The sequence below is a fragment of the Rhinatrema bivittatum genome, chromosome 14 (genome assembly GCF_901001135.1).
Source record: "Rhinatrema bivittatum chromosome 14, aRhiBiv1.1, whole genome shotgun sequence".
Lineage (NCBI taxonomy): Eukaryota > Metazoa > Chordata > Amphibia > Gymnophiona > Rhinatrematidae > Rhinatrema > Rhinatrema bivittatum.
The window spans coordinates 11,024,815-11,042,533 of NC_042628.1; the positions used below are offsets into that span (position 1 = coordinate 11,024,815).

General features: G+C 48.4%; 1 protein-coding gene across 3 annotated transcripts in view; it reads left to right on the forward strand.

Annotated features, from left to right (window-relative positions):
* The window catches only part of TTYH3 (tweety family member 3), an 80,578-nt gene that overhangs the window by 49,344 nt on the left and 13,515 nt on the right, over window positions 1-17,719 (forward strand). For 2 of the 3 annotated variants that reach the window (XM_029576547.1, XM_029576548.1), the window contains exons 7-13: window positions 764-839; window positions 9,477-9,532; window positions 10,528-10,620; window positions 10,775-10,867; window positions 10,981-11,117; window positions 14,301-14,477; window positions 15,524-15,599. In XM_029576547.1, coding sequence (XP_029432407.1) covers window positions 764-839; window positions 9,477-9,532; window positions 10,528-10,620; window positions 10,775-10,867; window positions 10,981-11,117; window positions 14,301-14,477; window positions 15,524-15,599 — 708 coding nt within the window. Of the gene's footprint in view, window positions 1-763; window positions 840-9,476; window positions 9,533-10,527; window positions 10,621-10,774; window positions 10,868-10,980; window positions 11,118-14,300; window positions 14,478-15,523; window positions 15,600-16,223; window positions 16,695-17,719 lie in introns of those variants that run through there. The other variant, XM_029576546.1, reaches the window with a different exon arrangement.

Below are 17,719 nucleotides of genomic sequence, written 5' to 3' on the forward strand. Positions count from 1 at the left end.
AAACAAAAAAAAGGGAAAACCGCCCCACCCCCAAGCTGCAGAAAAGATTTTTAATCGTTGATGTTTCTTTCTGATCATAAACCAAGGCACGGTGGGGGGGGGGTAGAAACCACACGCTTGCCGTCTCGGTTGCCAGCACCGGTGGTAAACCCGCCGGGCCCTGCTTCGAGTTCCAGGGAGAGCAGTTTTCAAAATCGCGTGCGCGCGGAGTCCTCTGGCGTTTTTACCCCCGGGCTTTGCGCCGGTTTTTAAAGGGAAGGTGCGAGCATGTTTTTCATTTTTGAAAATTTGCCCGGGGAGGGAAAAAGGGAGTTGCCCGCGGACATTTGCAGCTGCTTTTTCCTGCCCAAACCTCACAGCGTCGTCCTGAAAATTCAGAGTCCAGGAGCGGCGTTGTCCAACCCCCCATGAACGCCTTCGAACGGTTTTACCCGCATTCAATCTGGGCGACTTTCAAAGAGACCATTTCCGTAGGGGAAAATACGGTTTTACGGCTCTGAAAATTGCCCTCTCTTTTTGTGTTCTGTGGCTTCAAACACTTTTTTGAAAATTAGGACCTGAATTTTCTTGTGCGCTGTGTGGCACGTTCTCGGGAGTCCGTGCTGACTGAGTCTGAAATAAAAGTTACTTAAAAGGGGGGCCAGTTGCGTTCCGCAAGCATTTCCTGCGCGCGTGGGTCCTTGACCGGGGACGAGCAGCGCTGCTGGAGCCTCCCGAATTTTTGTTTTTTTTTTTAATCTGAGACTTTCTTCTACTCCTGCAGGGCTCCAGTGATTTCTGTGTGAATCCTGACACCTTCGTCATCAGAGTGGTGGAGGACCATGGTCTGCTGGCTTCAGGTTGGGACTGGATTTTTTTTTTTTATCTGTTCTGTAATCGAGATGTTTCTTCTTGATTTCTCCATTATTTTTTTTTCTAATAAATGAGATCATTGTTATTTGTGGGCAAACTTTTGTGTCTTATCTTCAGGTCAGTTGTGAAGAACGGACCATAACCATGAAAAGCTGTCCACAAATATCCAATAATAAACATAATTGGCGACCTTTATTTCTTTTATATCTAAGTGGGCTAGCAGGACAACAGCGTTAATTAAAAAAAAAAAAAGAAGAATTGAATCAGATTTGCTGCATCCTCGCTATAGCATTGTGAAAGGGTTTCATTGTTTTGCAGTGGAGGCGCGAGATGCCTCACTGGAGACCCCCTTTGATAGCGTTTGGCACTTTTAATGGGGGTAACATTCAGTGCATTTATTGGGAGCTGGTCGTGTTCCCTTTGTGCTTTTAAGAGGGAGGGTTGTTGGGAAGCTAAGGTACAAGTCGCCTTACGTGAGGGGCTGCCTCTTGATTAAAGGGAGATCTGAGCAGACCCTCGTTATCCCAGCCCGGGCCTGTCTTTTGGGCTAAGATGTTATCAGCCAGCCGAGGGTAGGCAGCACTACCTCCTTACTGTTCGGCGCCGTGGCCGCAAGTGCATTTCACGATATCCGTGGGGGGGGGGGGAACGGTGAAAGTCGAACATTCTGCGCTGTTCACGTCTTTGAGTTGCTAGTGGTGAGCAGCCGCCGGAGGGGGAAACTCCTGCAGTCAAAACCCAAAGGCCGTCCCTCACGTTGGGCCTTGGTGCAGGGGTAGAGAGGGGTAAACTGCACCTTTTGAGGAGCGTTGCAGCTTCTGCCGAGCTGAGGACATCCAGAGTCCTAGATGAGAAGCCATCTTGGAGGGGACCGAGAGAGAGAACAGCCGGTGCAAGCGGTCCCAGAGCAAGCTAGTGACTTATAAATTCCCCCGTCGGCCCGTGAGCCTGCATGCAAACCCAGTGAAGGATGTGTACAGAATCCATGTCGCTGACAGCCGAACCCTGATGCTCTGCTCTCTTCATTCTCGCATCCCCCTAACCCTAAAGGCTCTGATCCATCCCCTTCCGTAGAAGCTTTGCATTTGTGCGCCACCTTACAGATGCCCTGATTTTTAAATATGGAGGTGGTGAGACGGCTTCCTTCATGATGATAACAAGTCTATGACGCCGCCCGGTCGCGTGTGGCTTTCGGGGGTGCAGCGATTTTAAAACGATGCCCGTGTACTCTTGGTGAAAGGCGGTTGAGATCGGTGCATGCTGTTGAGCTATATGCAAATTCCATATGCTAAAAGGAGCAAAAAAAAATGAACCCGGCAGTTACATAGCGAGGTTTCAAAATGTGAATTTGGCTCTGAATTAAACAAAGCCATAGAGGATCAGTGGGGCGTTTTTTTCATTTGTGAAAGTCAGATGTAAGGATCCAGCAGCCCAGGCTGTTACCTAATGGGCCAGCTGCTTAGGCCGAAAGAAGACCAGAGGGCCCATTGTGTCTCACCTTCTTCTGATCGACCTTCAGCTCTCTCTGGGGGGGTCGTTCAGAGGGAGATTAAAATAAACACTGTGCATCCCTAGACAATTGTACAGCACAGGGTGAAAACAAAGAACGCAGACAAAAAACCAAAACTCGTCCGGTTTTCCCTCTGGCTGTTCAGTGCCGTCGTCATGAACGTCTCCGTTTAGCAAAATATTTCACCGAGCTTTAACTGGAGACCACCAGGGAGATCCCTGGGGAAGTCCGCTGCTATAATTCAGTCCCCACGGCTGGAGAGAAGATTGTTCAGACGGTCGTTCAGCATGCCTAAGCTTCCCCTGACCCTGTTTTTATTATCTTATTGGCCTTCCCCCCCCCCCCCCCCCCCCCTCCAAGATTGCTCTTGCTATTTTGGGAAAAGCAGTGGCCTAGTGATTAGAGCAGTGGAGTAAGAACCAAGCAAATCAGGATTCGTATCCCACGTCCGTCCCTCAGCGACGCCCCTGGGACCCTTGGGCAAGTCCATTCTATGTCCCGTTGCCTCCGGCCCCCATATAAATTGTAGGCCGTTTGAGGCGGGGGGTACCTGAATGCAGATAATGCTGGAAGCCACCTTGAGCATCACTTGGAAAAGGCGGGCTGAAAGGATCCAAAACGAATAATTTTACAGAAGTGAATTGGGGACGTTTTTAGTCCGCAGAGGCAGTAAAGGGACAGGTTTAAGGGTTAGCTCGCCCCCCCCCTAAAATGGCATAATACTTGCCAGGCGGTTTCTTTGCAGAGTTTTGAAACGGCACATCTTTTGCCCAAGGATTTAATTTCTTGAAACTTTGACGGGGAAGCAAAATCCAGCAAACGAAAATGAGCAAAAAAGCTCAGTGGGACTTTTATTGCCCAATAGTTCTGAATGGAAGAATTGGGTAAAAATTGTACGGGGCTTTTTTGTACAAAGTTATCTTTATTCACTGGTATGAGATTTTTTTTTTTTGTCTTTTTCCCCTTTCCTGAAATTACAGGCAGTAAAAGTCCTTGGCAAAGGATTGCCCTGTGCATTTTTTTTTTGCCTGAAACTTAAATCTGGGCCTTAGGTGTTAGCCGTCAGCCTGAAGTGTTCACGGATGGGGCAAATTTAGCAGAAACACGACTTGATTGTAATGTGCTGTGATATAATGGAAACTGGGGTGAGACAAGGTAAGAGAACTGATGCACAGTTGTCCCCTGCCATCCTCGCCCTCTGCCAGCTTCGATAGGATCTCATCCACTTAACTGCTGCAGTACCTAGCTTCGCCAGTAGGAGGGGGTTATGCGTCGTCATGGGACTTGGATCATTTTTCTGAAATGATTCCATTTGAGGAAAACTAAAATGTTAGCTATATGTAAAAGTGGCTTTCCCTGCTGCTTCTTGGGGGGCTGTGGGATTGCCACGGAGACCGTGTTTGCAGTCCCCTGGGCGGGAGTCCCAGCCTTCGCTTACCTAGCAAGATGCACAGACCGTGCGGGTCTGTGCATCTTCTGCTGGGGTCCGAAGGGTACCCGCGGGCCGTGACTCTCAGCCAGGCAACTGTCATTGCAATGGCTGGGCTAGTTGAGAAGAGGGGGAAGAGAGCTTAAAAATGGGGGAGGGGGTCCCCTGGGCAGCCATGAATGAAGATGCATGGTGCCGTCACCTTAGTTTGAGCAGGCTTTGATTTGGACTGAAATCACAAAAAAATCAGGGAGAGGCAGCTGGGAAAATTGTTTTGCTTAATTAATATCCACTGGGACTTGTTAAAAATGGCAGACTGGCTCAGAAAGTCCCTCCTCCTTTTTCCTGCCCTGGCTGCTGTGCCTCTCGCCACCACTGAGTGGTTTGAACTGGTCCCTATCAGGTGATGACTGGACAAGCACAGGGGCAATGGATGCCTGGCAAATATTTTCTCAGCTCTCGGGTGGTACACCTTCAACAGTTCCCCTCTCCTCCCCCAGTGGCTTCCTTGTTGGAAAACAATAGTCCAGGGGTTGTGCATTTTTTTTACCACCGTAAGAGTATTAGTTCTGCATCTCCTGGCATAGGTTTAATTTTGCTAAAGCGAGAGCCTGTGCTGCTGTAATCGAGACCGTGTCATAAACGGGCAGGTACGCCTTTTAAAACAGAGACTTTATCAGTAATGTGTGGTGTGAGTTAGGAGGGAATGGCCTGATCCATTCCAAGCAGGCTCAGCCTTGGTGGTGGTTTTGATGTTGGCTGAGCTCTGGTCTCTTCAGGCGCAGGGTTTTATTTGTGCAGAGGGCGACTTCCCTGAGCAAATTGGCCTGTGCAAAATTTCTGCCTCAGAGGGGGAACTGAATGGCTGTGTTTTGCTCATGGGAGAAAAACGGGGCGTGCACTTGGTATTTTCAAAAGTAACACGTGCTCTATGCTTCAACGGCAAGAGGAAATGTAGGGAAAAAAGATCTGCATTCACAAATACGTGTGGGAGTAGCTTGCTTGTTTCGGCGGTTACTACTCCAAACCAAATTAGCCTGATGCTTCGCTTTCATTGCATATCCAAGCAGCTCTCTGCTTCAATGGCAGGGGGGAATGAAGAAAAGAGAATATATATTCAAACAACCAATAAGGACTAAATCGCACAGGCTGGAAAAACAAATAGGCGTGGGAGTAACTTGCTTATTGCGGCGGTTACTACCCCTAACCATTTAGGCTTGATACTTCACTTTGATGCAGCTCCAGCACTGCTCTCTACATCAGTTGGCGGGGGTGGAAGGAAATTAGAACCAAAAAGTTACCAATAAGGGCCCTGACCTCAGCGGTCATAGTAAGAGATAAGTATGAGAAAAATAAGTACAAAAGCTTGCTGGGCAGACTGGATGGGCCATTTGGTCGTCTTCTGCCATCATTTCTATGTTTCTATGTGCTGTTTTACACACACACACACATACATACACACACCTTCCCCCCTCCTCTCTTTACCACCTGCGTGAGCAGCGGGTACACAGCGATTTTTGTGTGCACGCTTTCCGCTGGGTAGTCTTTTTTTTTTTTTTTTTTCCCCAATGGGACCAGTCTTCCCTTGGGTTGGTATTGGGCCTATTGCCTTTCCCTTTTAACAAATTTGGAGGGGGGCTCTCAAGAAGCTGGGTTTATCGGTAGTAACTTGGTGTTTTTCACTGACAGGGTTTTCCTGTGGGTAAGCCTACAGCGGTCTAACTGTGAGCTGTCTGAGGACAGATGCAGAAGGACGAAAGAAACGAGTCTCATTAAAATTCAGAGACGAAGCGGTGCTTTAATTAGAAGAGAGCAAGTGCTGGCAAGGGAGAGAAAAGGCTTTTTTTGGCTCTTGACTCATCTGTAGGTTGCAGGAGAGAGCATGAAAGCCGTTCCAGTCAGCAGCAGCGCTGTCATCCCTGGCTTCTCATGTCTTGTGGCTCCCATTGACTCTCTCTGCTCTCTCAGTGCATTGCCTTCTGCCCCGGTCTCGGCTTTGAACAGATTGGCTGCTAAAAGTGTTCGACATATATTCCCCTATGTTCTTTGTTTCGTGCTCTAACTCTGCACCTCCGTGGCTTACAGACAAGATGCTGCAGTTTTATATCCCCTCCCAGGTCACAAGAGAGCACCGGGGACGAGGAAGCCTCCGTTTTTCTAACTACAGCACCCTGGGTCCTTTTCGTCCACTTAGGTGCCTGTTTGTTGAGCTGCCTCCCTGCCAGATGTGCAGGGATAATCCTGGTTTCTGTGCCTTTTGGTCTCGTTCTTGCTTCTCTTCCCCTCCTTCCTTCAGCACGGTCTTCAATTCACCTATCAGTTATTGGCTTATCGCCGGGGTTAAGAGGTCATGGCCTTGTGTGTGTGTGTGTATAGAGCTCTAGGACTGAATTGTTTGTAGGTTTCCAATTTGATCATTCTTGCAACAGGAGAAAGTAGAAACCTAGGCAAGGTTGGTCCTTGTAGATTAGAAGCAAGAAAGCTTTTTATATTATGTAGTTAAAGAAAAAAAAAAAAAGAAATCAAATGAAATCTAAATTACCCTTTAGCACAGGGCTTCCCCAGAGCTGTCTGGGGGAATCCTCACAGCCGGTCGGGTTTTCAGGATATCTGCAATGCATATGCAAGATATTTATTTATTTAAAATCTTTTTTATACCATGACAACGGTTTACAGGAAGGCACGTAAATTAAGGTTGCTTAATGTAAATGGAACATACATTCTACATAGCTGCCATAAAGATTCGGTAACATAATTTTGTGATCAATATTATTTGGTGAAAGTGATAAATCGTGTCCCTTTGTACATACAGGTTTCATTCTAGATTACAAGTTTAGTTTATAAATTGAATATTTCTTCTACGTTCACAGTGTGATAAAATTAATAAAAGCGCACATATCGCGTTAAGTGTTGTGCGCGGATGTTCTACCGCCTGCTCCCTTCTATTCTCCATTCTCCATTCTTCTCTTTGGAGATCAATACCACAGACAGGTTTTGGAAGCCCTGCTCCGGCACTCGGAGCTATTGATTCTCTAGAGCTCTGGCTGGCCTTCCCATCTGCCCAGGGGCGGATTGGCCTATCGGAGGCTCGGGCATCCCCCGGGTGGGCCGATCGCTCCGGTCACGTGGTCTGCGGCGAATACCCGGGCCGGTCCGACATCGTGAATCCGCCGCTGCGTCTGCCACGGTTACACGGTTACCCTCGTTCAGTTGTACGTGATTTTTAACTTGTCAGGCCGTCCATATTTCAGAGAGGAGTTGCTGTACTGGCCGGCCAAGATGTTAAGTGCTGTTTGTTTAATTTTAATCATAAAATGAAATGTTATTTTTGGTGGGCTGACGCAGCAAGCTCCCATCTGCTTTCCGCAACGTGGGAAGAAGGCAGAGATTACCACACACGACGGAAACGAATCCCATCGTGCGACGGGCTGAGCGGCCACTTCCTTTCTACTCTCTGAAATATCGCCCGATGGATACGGACTCGGGCCACGGAAGTTGTTGGTCTCGTTCCGGGTCTTCCCCTTTCGTTGGTTTCCTTAAAAGCCCCGATTGAGTGGGGACCTCAGCTTGCACTGCACTTACCTCCCACGCGTTTCCTGTCTCTCTTCTCTGTGGCAGATGGCTCTGCTCACTTCCCTGCTCAGTTGCGTGGTGTGTGGCAACTTTTTTATAAATTGAATTTTTTTATTTTTTTTTTGGTTACTGCGGGATGCTGGAAACCATGCGGTCCAGTTTAGTGGTCACTGTACGGAGCTAGCAGTCGGGAGGGCACGGAGCGCCGTCTTCGTGCCCTTCGTGCCGTCCAGGAGCCAGAAATAAACATTGCAGGTGTTGACCGCACGTGTCTTCCTGAAGTATCAAGCGAGGGCTTCCGAGTGACCGGTTTTCGTCTTCCCAGGTCAGCTGCTGGCACAGGTGCTGTAATTGGGCTGGCTTTGAGCTGCTGGCCGGCTGTGTTAAACACGTAGCTGGCCGGCTGCAGGGCCGCAGTGACCCAGGTCAGGAGCACGGCCCTTCCCCTGTCACACAAGCTACCTGTCGCCTCGGGGGACGGGGAGGGGAGGGGTTGCAGCTGCACGGCAGCAGCTCTTTGTGGTCCCAGGAGGAGGAGCGAGTTGGCCACCCCTCACCTTCTCTGGCAGGCAAGCTGAGAGGGAGTTTTTTGTGGGGAGGGGAGAGGAGCTGAATACTGAAAAGCGGGTGAGGCGAGGGGGGTAACTGCTGGGCAGGTGATGAAGAGGTGTCATGGAGGAGGTTAATGCTGGGCGAGTTTGCTGATGAGGAGGGGGTGATGACAAAGAAAGGGTGACAAGTCAAGATGAGAAGATGAAAACTGGGGGTGGAGGGGAGTGCATACTGAGGGGGAGATGAATGCTGGAGACCAGGGAGGTGAGGGCCAAGGTAAGAAGGGTAGGAATAGTAGATCCATGTGTATGTGGTGATGGGAGGGGGGGATTTCCCCTTAGACTTACCAACCATATATTAAACTGGGAAAACCCGTTGGGCTCCTGCTTCAATGAAAATTAGATTTTTCTTTAAGAGAAAATTTGGGCAAACAGCTGTCTGGGACGGTTTAATTACAGTGAGTCCTGCTTGGCAGCAGAGGGACCTGCTGAGGTCCCGTCTATAATTCCGCGAAATACAACGAACTATAAAAATGTGAATTCTGAGACTTGACCGCCACCTAACATGAAAGGCTGGAAAAGTGCTAGCAAGGAGGCAAAGCCATAGCCAATCCAAAGTCTCTTCAGTTTTGATTGACGTCTCTGCCTGCCAATAGAGAGAAGAGGAGGGGATGCAGATGGCATGCTGGGAAATACAGGAGATTCTTCGCTAATTATGACTCTTAATCATCTTACGTAAAATTGCCCATGTGGGTCAAGTGCGGGTGCTGTGCACCTTCAGATCCTTTGTCGGTATCTTGGATGCCTGTGAAGCAGAATGGGAAGTCTGACAAAGCAAAGCTGAGCTGTGCGATGTCCCAGTAAATTGTTTTATTAGTTGAGGATTAAGTTTAAATTGTTTTATTAGTTTCCAAGCTTTTATATTACAATGTCTCTCCCTGGGCACACGAGATTTAAAAATCTTCTGTTCCTCCACGTACCCTGCTCTCGGCTAATCGCTGTTTGCTAGAGGTGCCAGCTTTCAGAACAGTTCGCCTATGTGAAGCGGGTGAAAGTGCCTTTTCCAATATTTGGCCTCCAGTCGTGGAATGAGCTTCCTGATTATATTAGACAATTACTGCTGCCTTAAATGTGGACACGCAGGTTAAAGACTTTTTTTTTTTTTTTTTATATATATATCTTGAAAAGGCTTTCAGTAACTTGCAGTGAACTCCTTAATTAGGATGAACCTGTTTGTTAGGTTTGCAGCCAGCAGCGTGCAGTTGTACAACTTAATTTATCTGTTGGTCTCCGATTGCAATTTAATCTTATTTAGTTTGTTCTAATTGTTTTTATTGTATTATGTTTTAGTCCATGTTTAATGAATTTTGTTATGCATCTTGAACACACCAGATATGTGCAGAATACAAGTTTTAAAATAAAAATAAACAAACGTCCTGAGCTCTTTTAGCCGGCGGTGAATTTGAGTGCCCCTGCACGATGACTATTCCCAGATCAACAAACGCGATAACCTGACCTGTCTTTTTTTTTTTTCCTCCCGTTCTCCTTCTTCACGTGATAGATATTCTGCGCTATTACGTTGCCTGTAACACTGGATACTCCAACCCTTTCCAGCAGGTGAGTGTGGGAAAAGCACGGCAGATCAGCAATTGAAAATGCAGGGGACGACCTTCCAACGTGCCGGCATGGTTGCAGAGCCCACGGGTCCAGGGACCTGTGCTTGCTATATTTTTTTTTTCCTGCACATAGGAAAACCCACCCTACACACGTTCCTGGGCCCTGCCGGCTTTTGAAAAGTACGGGAAGCTTTGATCCCCCTGTATCTTATTTTTTTTTTTTTAGCTTGGGGGGGTAAGGGTTGGACGGTTTTCCCGGATAAATCCTGCAGAAATCTTGCCCTCCCTGTTTGTTTGTTTGTTTTTTATTTGCTTATTCTCAGTATGGATAAGAGGTTTAAATGTCTGGCGAGCTTTCTCCTGCTAGAAAGTCATTCACGGCCCAGTGTGGTGCTGATTCTGTTCTGCCTTTCTGTCAAGGTCTTGGGTCTCCTGTTTTGTGTAAAGCAGATTTGATTATATTTGCCGAGCCCTGGGCTAAAATGTTTGCCATCATACTAAAAACACTTGTAAAACATTTGAAGCATTTTCCCCCCTAATCAACCATTTTAAAAAAGTATTTGAAACAGAATCACTAAGGGTCCTTGTCCACTAAAGGTTTTCTTCAGTTTGGTGTCTATATGAGAAGAATGTTTATTAAATAAGACCCTAAATTAGCTAAGTCATGTTGCGATGTGAACTCTGACCTCCTGGATACCATGGTCTAGAGGTCACATGAATTCTTCAGGGCCGGTCCTGTGACTTGGCTTGCAGTTGGCCGGGGATGCTGCAGAGTGCGTTTCGCCCGTCAGCGACGCCTGCTAGCCAGAGTCGGGGGGGGTCCCGGGAGGATCTGCAGTTCGAGACCTCCGGCGGAGGAGACAGTCACTGTAACGATTGCGCTTAGTTTGGGGAGTGGGGGGGAACTTGGGTGGTCGCAGATGACGTTCTGTGGCCCAACAGAGGGGGCTGCTCCCCACTGCTAAACTTTCCGTGTCCCTTTTTCACGTCGATCAGAAATTATCGTGGAGCCACAAAGCCCTCGTGGAAATGCAGGACGACGTGGCGGAACTCATGAGGTCGGCGGTGCGAGAGTATCCCAACTCCAAGGTGAGCTTGTTTGCGCTTCTCTGGGTTTCCTTCGCACCCCATCCTGCTCTAAGGGGGAGCGTTTTTTTTTTTTTTAAGTCTTGGGGTGAGGGGGTGGTGGTGGGAGGCTCCTTGCGTCTGAATATCCGCAGTTACATGGGTTCTCCTTTCTCAGGACTACCTGATCCGGATCCAGGGGGCGTTGAATTCCACCGAGGTGAACCTGCAGCACCTGACCGCCCTCGTGGACTGCCGCAGTTTGCATCTGGTGAGTGTTGGGCGGTGCAAAGCCTGCAGGGGTGCGTGCGTGAGGATGGGCGCGCTGCTCGGTCTGAGCTTGCGGACCTGCTCGACTCCTGGCTTTCCCTTCTGTCTTTGCAGGATTACGTCCAGGCTCTCACCGGCTTCTGTTACGACGGCGTGGAGGGGCTTGTCTACCTTGTCCTTTTCTCCTTCGTCACGGCGCTCATGTTCAGTTCCATCGTGTGCAGCATCCCCCATACCTGGCAGCAGAGGAGGTAAGTGGGAAAGCAATGTGCTTGGCCTCCGAGACGCCGCGGGAGCGCTGAGCTTTGCTGGGACTTTGAGGCAGGCGTCCTGGCGCCATCGTGCGGTCTTCCTGCTCCTCAGTGGAGCTTTCCTGTGGCTTTAAACTGACCCATGGCGCCCTCTGGCGGTTTCTGATATGTAAAGATGCTTTTCTGTGGTCAGGGCCCGACTTTCAAAGGCATCTGTGCAGGTAAAAGGCAGCCTTAATGCACGTAAATGGGAAAATCGCGCTTAAATACACGCGGAAGTGATCTCACGCGTAGTCGTACGCCTGCTTGAAAGAATTGGTGCAGGAAAACAATGTATTTGTTTGATCTATATTCCGCTTTTCGGACTTTTCCGTGCATAAACGCACGGGTGCTTGTTTCACGTCTGCCCCGGAGCAGAAAATTTGGGCTGAGGTCTGCGTGAGCTGTTATGTAAAATTGCCCTCATTTAAAAAAAAAAAAAAAAAAAAGAGGGGTAGGGCTGGTCACATGGCTCCCCTGACTGGGCTTCCTGACCCGATGTCATCGAGCCTCATCTAAATATATAGAAACATAGAAATAACGGCAGAAAAAGACCAAATGGGCCATACAGAGTGCGCAGAAAGCTTATGGTAGCTTCTGCCGCACTGTACAGATCTCCCCCATATCAGTTTCTCAGACTGTCAAAGTCAGGGCCCTTGCTGGTTACTGTTTGAGTTCAATTCCCCGTTACCTCTTGCCGTTGAAGCAGAGAGCAATGTTGGAGTTGCATCAACAGCATTAAGGATTATTGATTAAGGGTAGTAACTGCCGTATCAGCAAGTTATTCCCATTCTGCCTTGTTTGCCCAGACCGTCAAAGTCATGGCCCTTGCTGGTTGCTGTCAAAATCCAATTCCCCCTTTCCTCTTTTCCCCTTGCTGTTGAGACAGAGAGCAATGTTGTAGTTACATCAAAAGTATTGAGGCTTATTGGTTAAGGGTAGTAATCCCAAGCCTTCTGTTAAGGGTAGTAGTTGTTGCTCCAGGCAAGATACCCCATGCTTATCCATTCCCCACCCTGTAAATGTCAGCGCCCTTATTGGTGGTTGTCTGAATCCAGCTCCCCCTTTTCCCCCTGCCATTGAAGAGCAATGATGCAGTTGCATCAAAAGTATCAAGGCCTATTGGTTAAGGGTAGCAACCGCCGCACCAGCAAGTTAACCCCGTGCACTTTTTTCTTCATTCCCACCCTCTAGTCTTTAGGGAACCCATAGTGTTTATCCTATGCCCCTTTGAATTCTTTCACCTTTTTTTTTTGTCTTCACCACTTCCTCGGGCGGTGAAGACATTCAGTTTTTAAACTGGTTGCCCAGCAACCGAGCAACCACACTGCAAGCCTGCAGATCAGAGCCCCAGTTAGCGTCTCTCTTCGAGTCGCTGAAAGGAGCTCCACTTGTCCACTCCGGTTATTTGAGGGGAAAAAAAAAAGTTAGAAGGAGTTGTAGACTTTATGGGTTTTCTTAGGATTACAGGGGTATTTAAAAGAATAAATCAAAGTAAATTCGGACATCATTCATTTAAACTGGAATTACTGTTAGATTTTAGACGCGCTACAGTTGGCATGGTTTGTTTCTCACATTGGGGGCGCAAGCTTCACAGCCGCTTGCGCACGTGAATCGGCTGCCTGAACGTGGCCCTCCCGCAACATGGCAGCTAAAACGGCGCACGGTGCATGTTCATTTAGCTACGTTTTAAAGGAAGCTTTCCAGGCCACACGTGTAAGTCAGGGGAGGACATGTACGTGCATAGATAGCGTTCTGTTATACATGCATGCCACTTTCCGTGACAAAAAAACTCAGGTCCAAGAGTACCCACGGCAAGGTTCAAAGCCAAAAAAGTATGTGTGAACTTAAAACCAGGGCAAACTCCACGAGTGAAAAGCGCCTGTGGACAGCCTCGAAACTGCCCAACACAGGGAAGTTGCGATCCCGTTGTTCCAGCTTACCTCATCGGGACGCCGAGTCTCCTATGGGACTGCTGTAGTCGGTAGTTGTGGGTTGGAAACGACCCTTTCCTGTGCTTAGCTTGGCATACGAGGAGTGAGTTTTCCGGGGCCTTTGGGTCAGGCCTCATCCTGTTGTTGCCCGGGGATATAAAGTGGAAGTTGAGTTTGAGGTGGAGAGTGTGAGAGTTTCTGATTTTTTTTTCCATCCTGCTAGAGCCCCTTGACCTGCAGCGTATTCCAGAAATGGACCTCTTTGCTTGAGCTGAGACCATGGGCAAGAATTTTGGTTGTGGTGGTGCTCCGGCTCACCTTTTGAGCTGATGTTCTGAAGTTTGTTCTGGCCTTCGCCTTGTGGACGGTGCCCGATCTGTCGTCCGTTGATTCTGGAATTGCGCCAGGGCTGCTTATTGTATTGAAGTTTGCCATCGCACATCCCAGCATCAGACTAGCACCTAAATAATTGGATGCAGGAAGTGCCGCACGCCTCTCCTCCCCTACAATGCAACACAGTCTCGAAATTTTGGTTCAGGGAATTGGGTGGGGAGAGGAACATCTGTGAACTAATAGAGGCATCTCTGTGCTTCTGCTCCAGCCAGTTTTAGCAAATGGTTCTCTGCATTTCATTTTTCTGCTTGGCCCTGGCTGATCCACAAGAGAGAGTTAATTTCGGCGTAGAAACCTGCCAGCGGATGTCTCTCCGACATCCTAGCACGCAAAGTCCCCTGGAGCTTAAAATAATGCATTTTGAAGTCAGCAGTTCTTGGGCAGTAAGAGCTGGGATGGCGAGGCATTTCTGAGTGAGTGAGTGAGGATAATGTGAAGCTGCTATACCGTGTCAACATGCGCGCTCGCAGACGTGTCAGTTTTTGCTGCCCGGCGCGGCTTTTAGTTGCTGCTTCTCACAAGCACCGTGGGAAAGAGACTCCTGGTGGGAGGCTGCTGCGTCTTATTAACGAGGACCAGATGGGTTTTGTTGGCGGCCTGAGTCATGAGGGTTCTGTAATGTTTGGAAGGGAGCGTGCTCCACACCCGTGACTTTGAGCAGCAGCAAAAAAAAAGTATCCTGGAGACTACAGGCAGTGCTGGAACTTGTACGGGGATTGATAAGTGAGAATGCTGTGAGGATCCATTGCTCTGCACTGGCTGATGGTGCCCTTTTGTAGTTGGCGAGCAGCCATAACAGAATTTCTTCCCTCTGCAGGAGCTCGGATGAGGATGGGGAGGAGGAATCCACTGCTCAGGTGAATAGGCAGACCCATGATAACCTGTACAGGGTGCACATGCCCAGCCTGTATAGCTGTGGGAGCAGCTATGGCAGTGAGACCAGCATCCCAGCAGCAGCGCACACAGTCAGCAATGCGCCCGTCACGGAGTACATGTGAGTAACCCTTACTACCTCTTAGAGTGCAGTCTCTGACGGAGGTTTGGGCTGCTGGTGCCCAGTAGCATATCGAGAAGACCGCCGCTTGTAATGGGCATGCAGAAACGTAGGACACGACTGTAGATAAAGATCACATGGCCCATCCATAGCTGAGACACCATCGGTTAATTGACAAGGGGGAGAACAGCTTGGCTTGGCTGCTTCAGATAAGATGTGGCTGTATGCACAGTAGCTTGACAGGAAATCCAGTCCTTCATCAGCCACCTGGATCACTTGCCTGCTTCTTATGCAAGTCCATGGGACCTGATCATGCTGTGTGTGCAATAAAAAGGTGAAGCCCGGAGCACACCAAAATCGGGGAGACGCACACGGGCTCGCCGCTGCGTGCACAAATGAAAAGTTCCGAAAATTAGGGTGGGCCATGGGCGGGGCGGTGCAGGGACGTTCCTGAATTTTAACTTGCAGTTAGCATGTAAATACGCGCTCTGGATGACGTGTAAGGCAGATCAGCAGGGTTTTAAAGGTTGGACCTAATGGGAAAAGGGCGGGGGGCTATTAAACTAGGGGGGGGTTGGAATTCCTTACCTGGGCAAACTGGGAATGAACTAGGAAAACTGGTAATGGTATCGGCACACATGTCTTTTAAAATCCCCCCCACTTACGTGGTAGAAGCAAGATTTGTGTGCATAGGCATGCGTCCACTTAAAATTGCACACGTGCGTACGGTCAGGTTATTTTATAATGTGTGTGTGTTTTAAAATGGCTGCGTCCCTGGACGCAGGCTGACAAATACACATGTGCGCTTACGTGCCGGTTTAAAAATGACCATCATATTGTATGTGGCCTTTCCTGAGTGTGTATAGCGTACACAGGAGAGCATAAAGCTATATGCACACACAGTGAGTGTCTGGACCAGTTTATGAGCAGACATGGAGCCAGTGGTACATTGTGCATTTTTGGGTTATTATCTGACTGTGTATCCAGGAAATAATGCAGTATGTACAATGACCAGAGATGTGGTGTTTTTTTTTTTTCCATTCCAGGAGTCAGAATGCGAACTTTCAGAATCCTAGGTGTGAAAACACCCCTCTGATTGGTCGGGAGTCTCCACCTCCTTCAGTAAGTTCAGTTTTGAACATTTTACCTCCGAATTAAATTTTGAAAAAGGAGAGAAATAAAAAAATATCCACATCTGTCTAATTTGCCACTTAACCTGGAAGTGCAGCACACGTGAATGTGCATGTCTGTGGAAAAAGTACACATCCAGTGTGGTTCTCGGTTGAGAAGCAAGGCCTAATTAGCCATGACGCATGGTGACCTCATCAGAAGGCACCGAATAAATCCTTCTATTCCAGCTCATAGAGCTTTTGCTCTACTGAGCATGTGCAGGAGTTCCCATGCACTCACTGATTTGTGAGCTCTTCACTTCATTGCAGAACCTCTCCGGAGAGTTGCCTGCCTAGCTAAAACTAAGCTTTGCAATCAGCTGAGGGGCTCATGAGGCAGCGTGTGCATGAGAGTTCCTGCACATGCTCAGTAGAGAAAAGGCTCTGTGGGCTAGGAGAGAAGGGTCTATTCGGCGCCGTCAGATGATGGCATCCACATGTCATGACTAGTTCAGCCTGCTGTTATCTATGGAGAACTTTTGTTTGTTTTTTTTTACACTCTCCCTTTAACACGCTGCACTGACCTGCTCATGCTAACAGAATTCCAAAAATACGTTTCCGTGTCTGCCTTTCACAGAAACAGGCTCCTCCTTCCAGCACTTCAGCCAAAGCAACATGTGCCACTCAGCTGTTTAGTTACAGTCCTAGAAGCTGGGTTAGAGGAAGAAGAGTGTACAGTCGGAGAATATTAGAGGCTGCGTGAGTGCAGAGGTCTTCAGGGGAGGGTTGGGGAACTCAGAGGCAACAGATTGGATGGGGAGTTTGGGGAGGTGCGGATTGGAGCATGGAATACCCCAGCACCAGAATGAGGGACGGACAGACACACAGGGATATGTATGGAGAAGGACCTGAGAGAGGCACACAGGACAGAGTGGAAAGCTTGGACTGTTGAAGAAGGGAATGCGTATTAGTGAATGGACATTGATCAAACTGACAGTCATCTTGAGTAAAGGATAAAAAGGCTCAGCTCCCTTACCAGTTAATTTCAGAGCATTTCTAAAGCTCCTTAAAAAGCCGTTTGAATACCGTGTATTATGTGTAAACATAATAAAGCAATGAATTTGTAGCTATTAGGTAAGCTTCGCATCATTGATGATAAGAAAATAATTTTCTTACATTTGTACCAATGCGCAGGGGATTTGGCCAAGGTAGATGGTACTGTTGTGTCCATGTTTAGTGGTAGTAAGTAACGAGTTCCTTCTCAACACAGAGCCTTCCCAGGCTTCTAAGCACTGTCCTTCCCCCCTCCTCCTCACCCACTTTCTGTTTTCTGTCTCAGGAGTCAGATTTTTCCTCAGGTTCTTAATCCGAGGCCTTGCCACGTTCTGCTGTCGCAGTTGACCACTCCTGTTCTTTCTGGCTGGCAGCCAGTTTGCAGCCAAATGGTTGCTCGTAGGCCACTGTAATTACTCTGTCCTGAATCACTAGGTTGCCTCCAGCGCTGTTGCAGAATTGCAGGAGGCCCCTGTGGCATTGCAGGCCACACTATAGTGCCACGAGGGAATAACTCGTGGGCTTTCATGTCTTCAAGACTAACCCCCACCCCTGCCACAGTCCCCTCCATTGGCAGCAGAGGGCGGGAAAAATCCCCTTAATGCGGGCTTACAGTAGCCAGTAGATGCCATCACTTGTTGATACTCGTGCTTCACCGTCGTGGGAGTGGGCAGCAATGTTCCCCGGCTGGCTTGGAGAGCAAGAGCTGAGTCTTACTTAACTGAGCCTTGATGGCCTCACCTCACCTGTGTTTCCACAGGATCAAACCTCACCCGTTTTTTTCTTGCCTTATGGCTTTTGCCCAACGTGGCTTGGACACGAACATGACATGAATTTTTGCTGCGCTGACCATTCAACAGGTATTTGATCATTTTTGAATCGGCAGCACAGTAAAAAAAAAAACAGCTGGGAAGAAACACAAGGAAACCGTTGGGGGTGAGATGCTGCTATGTAAACCAAGGGTGGCCATCGAAGGTCACACACCAGTCTGGTTTTTAGGAAAAAGCCTAATGAATATGCATGAAAGAGATCTGCATACAACTGAGGCAGCATGCACGCAAATCTCTGGCATGCATATTT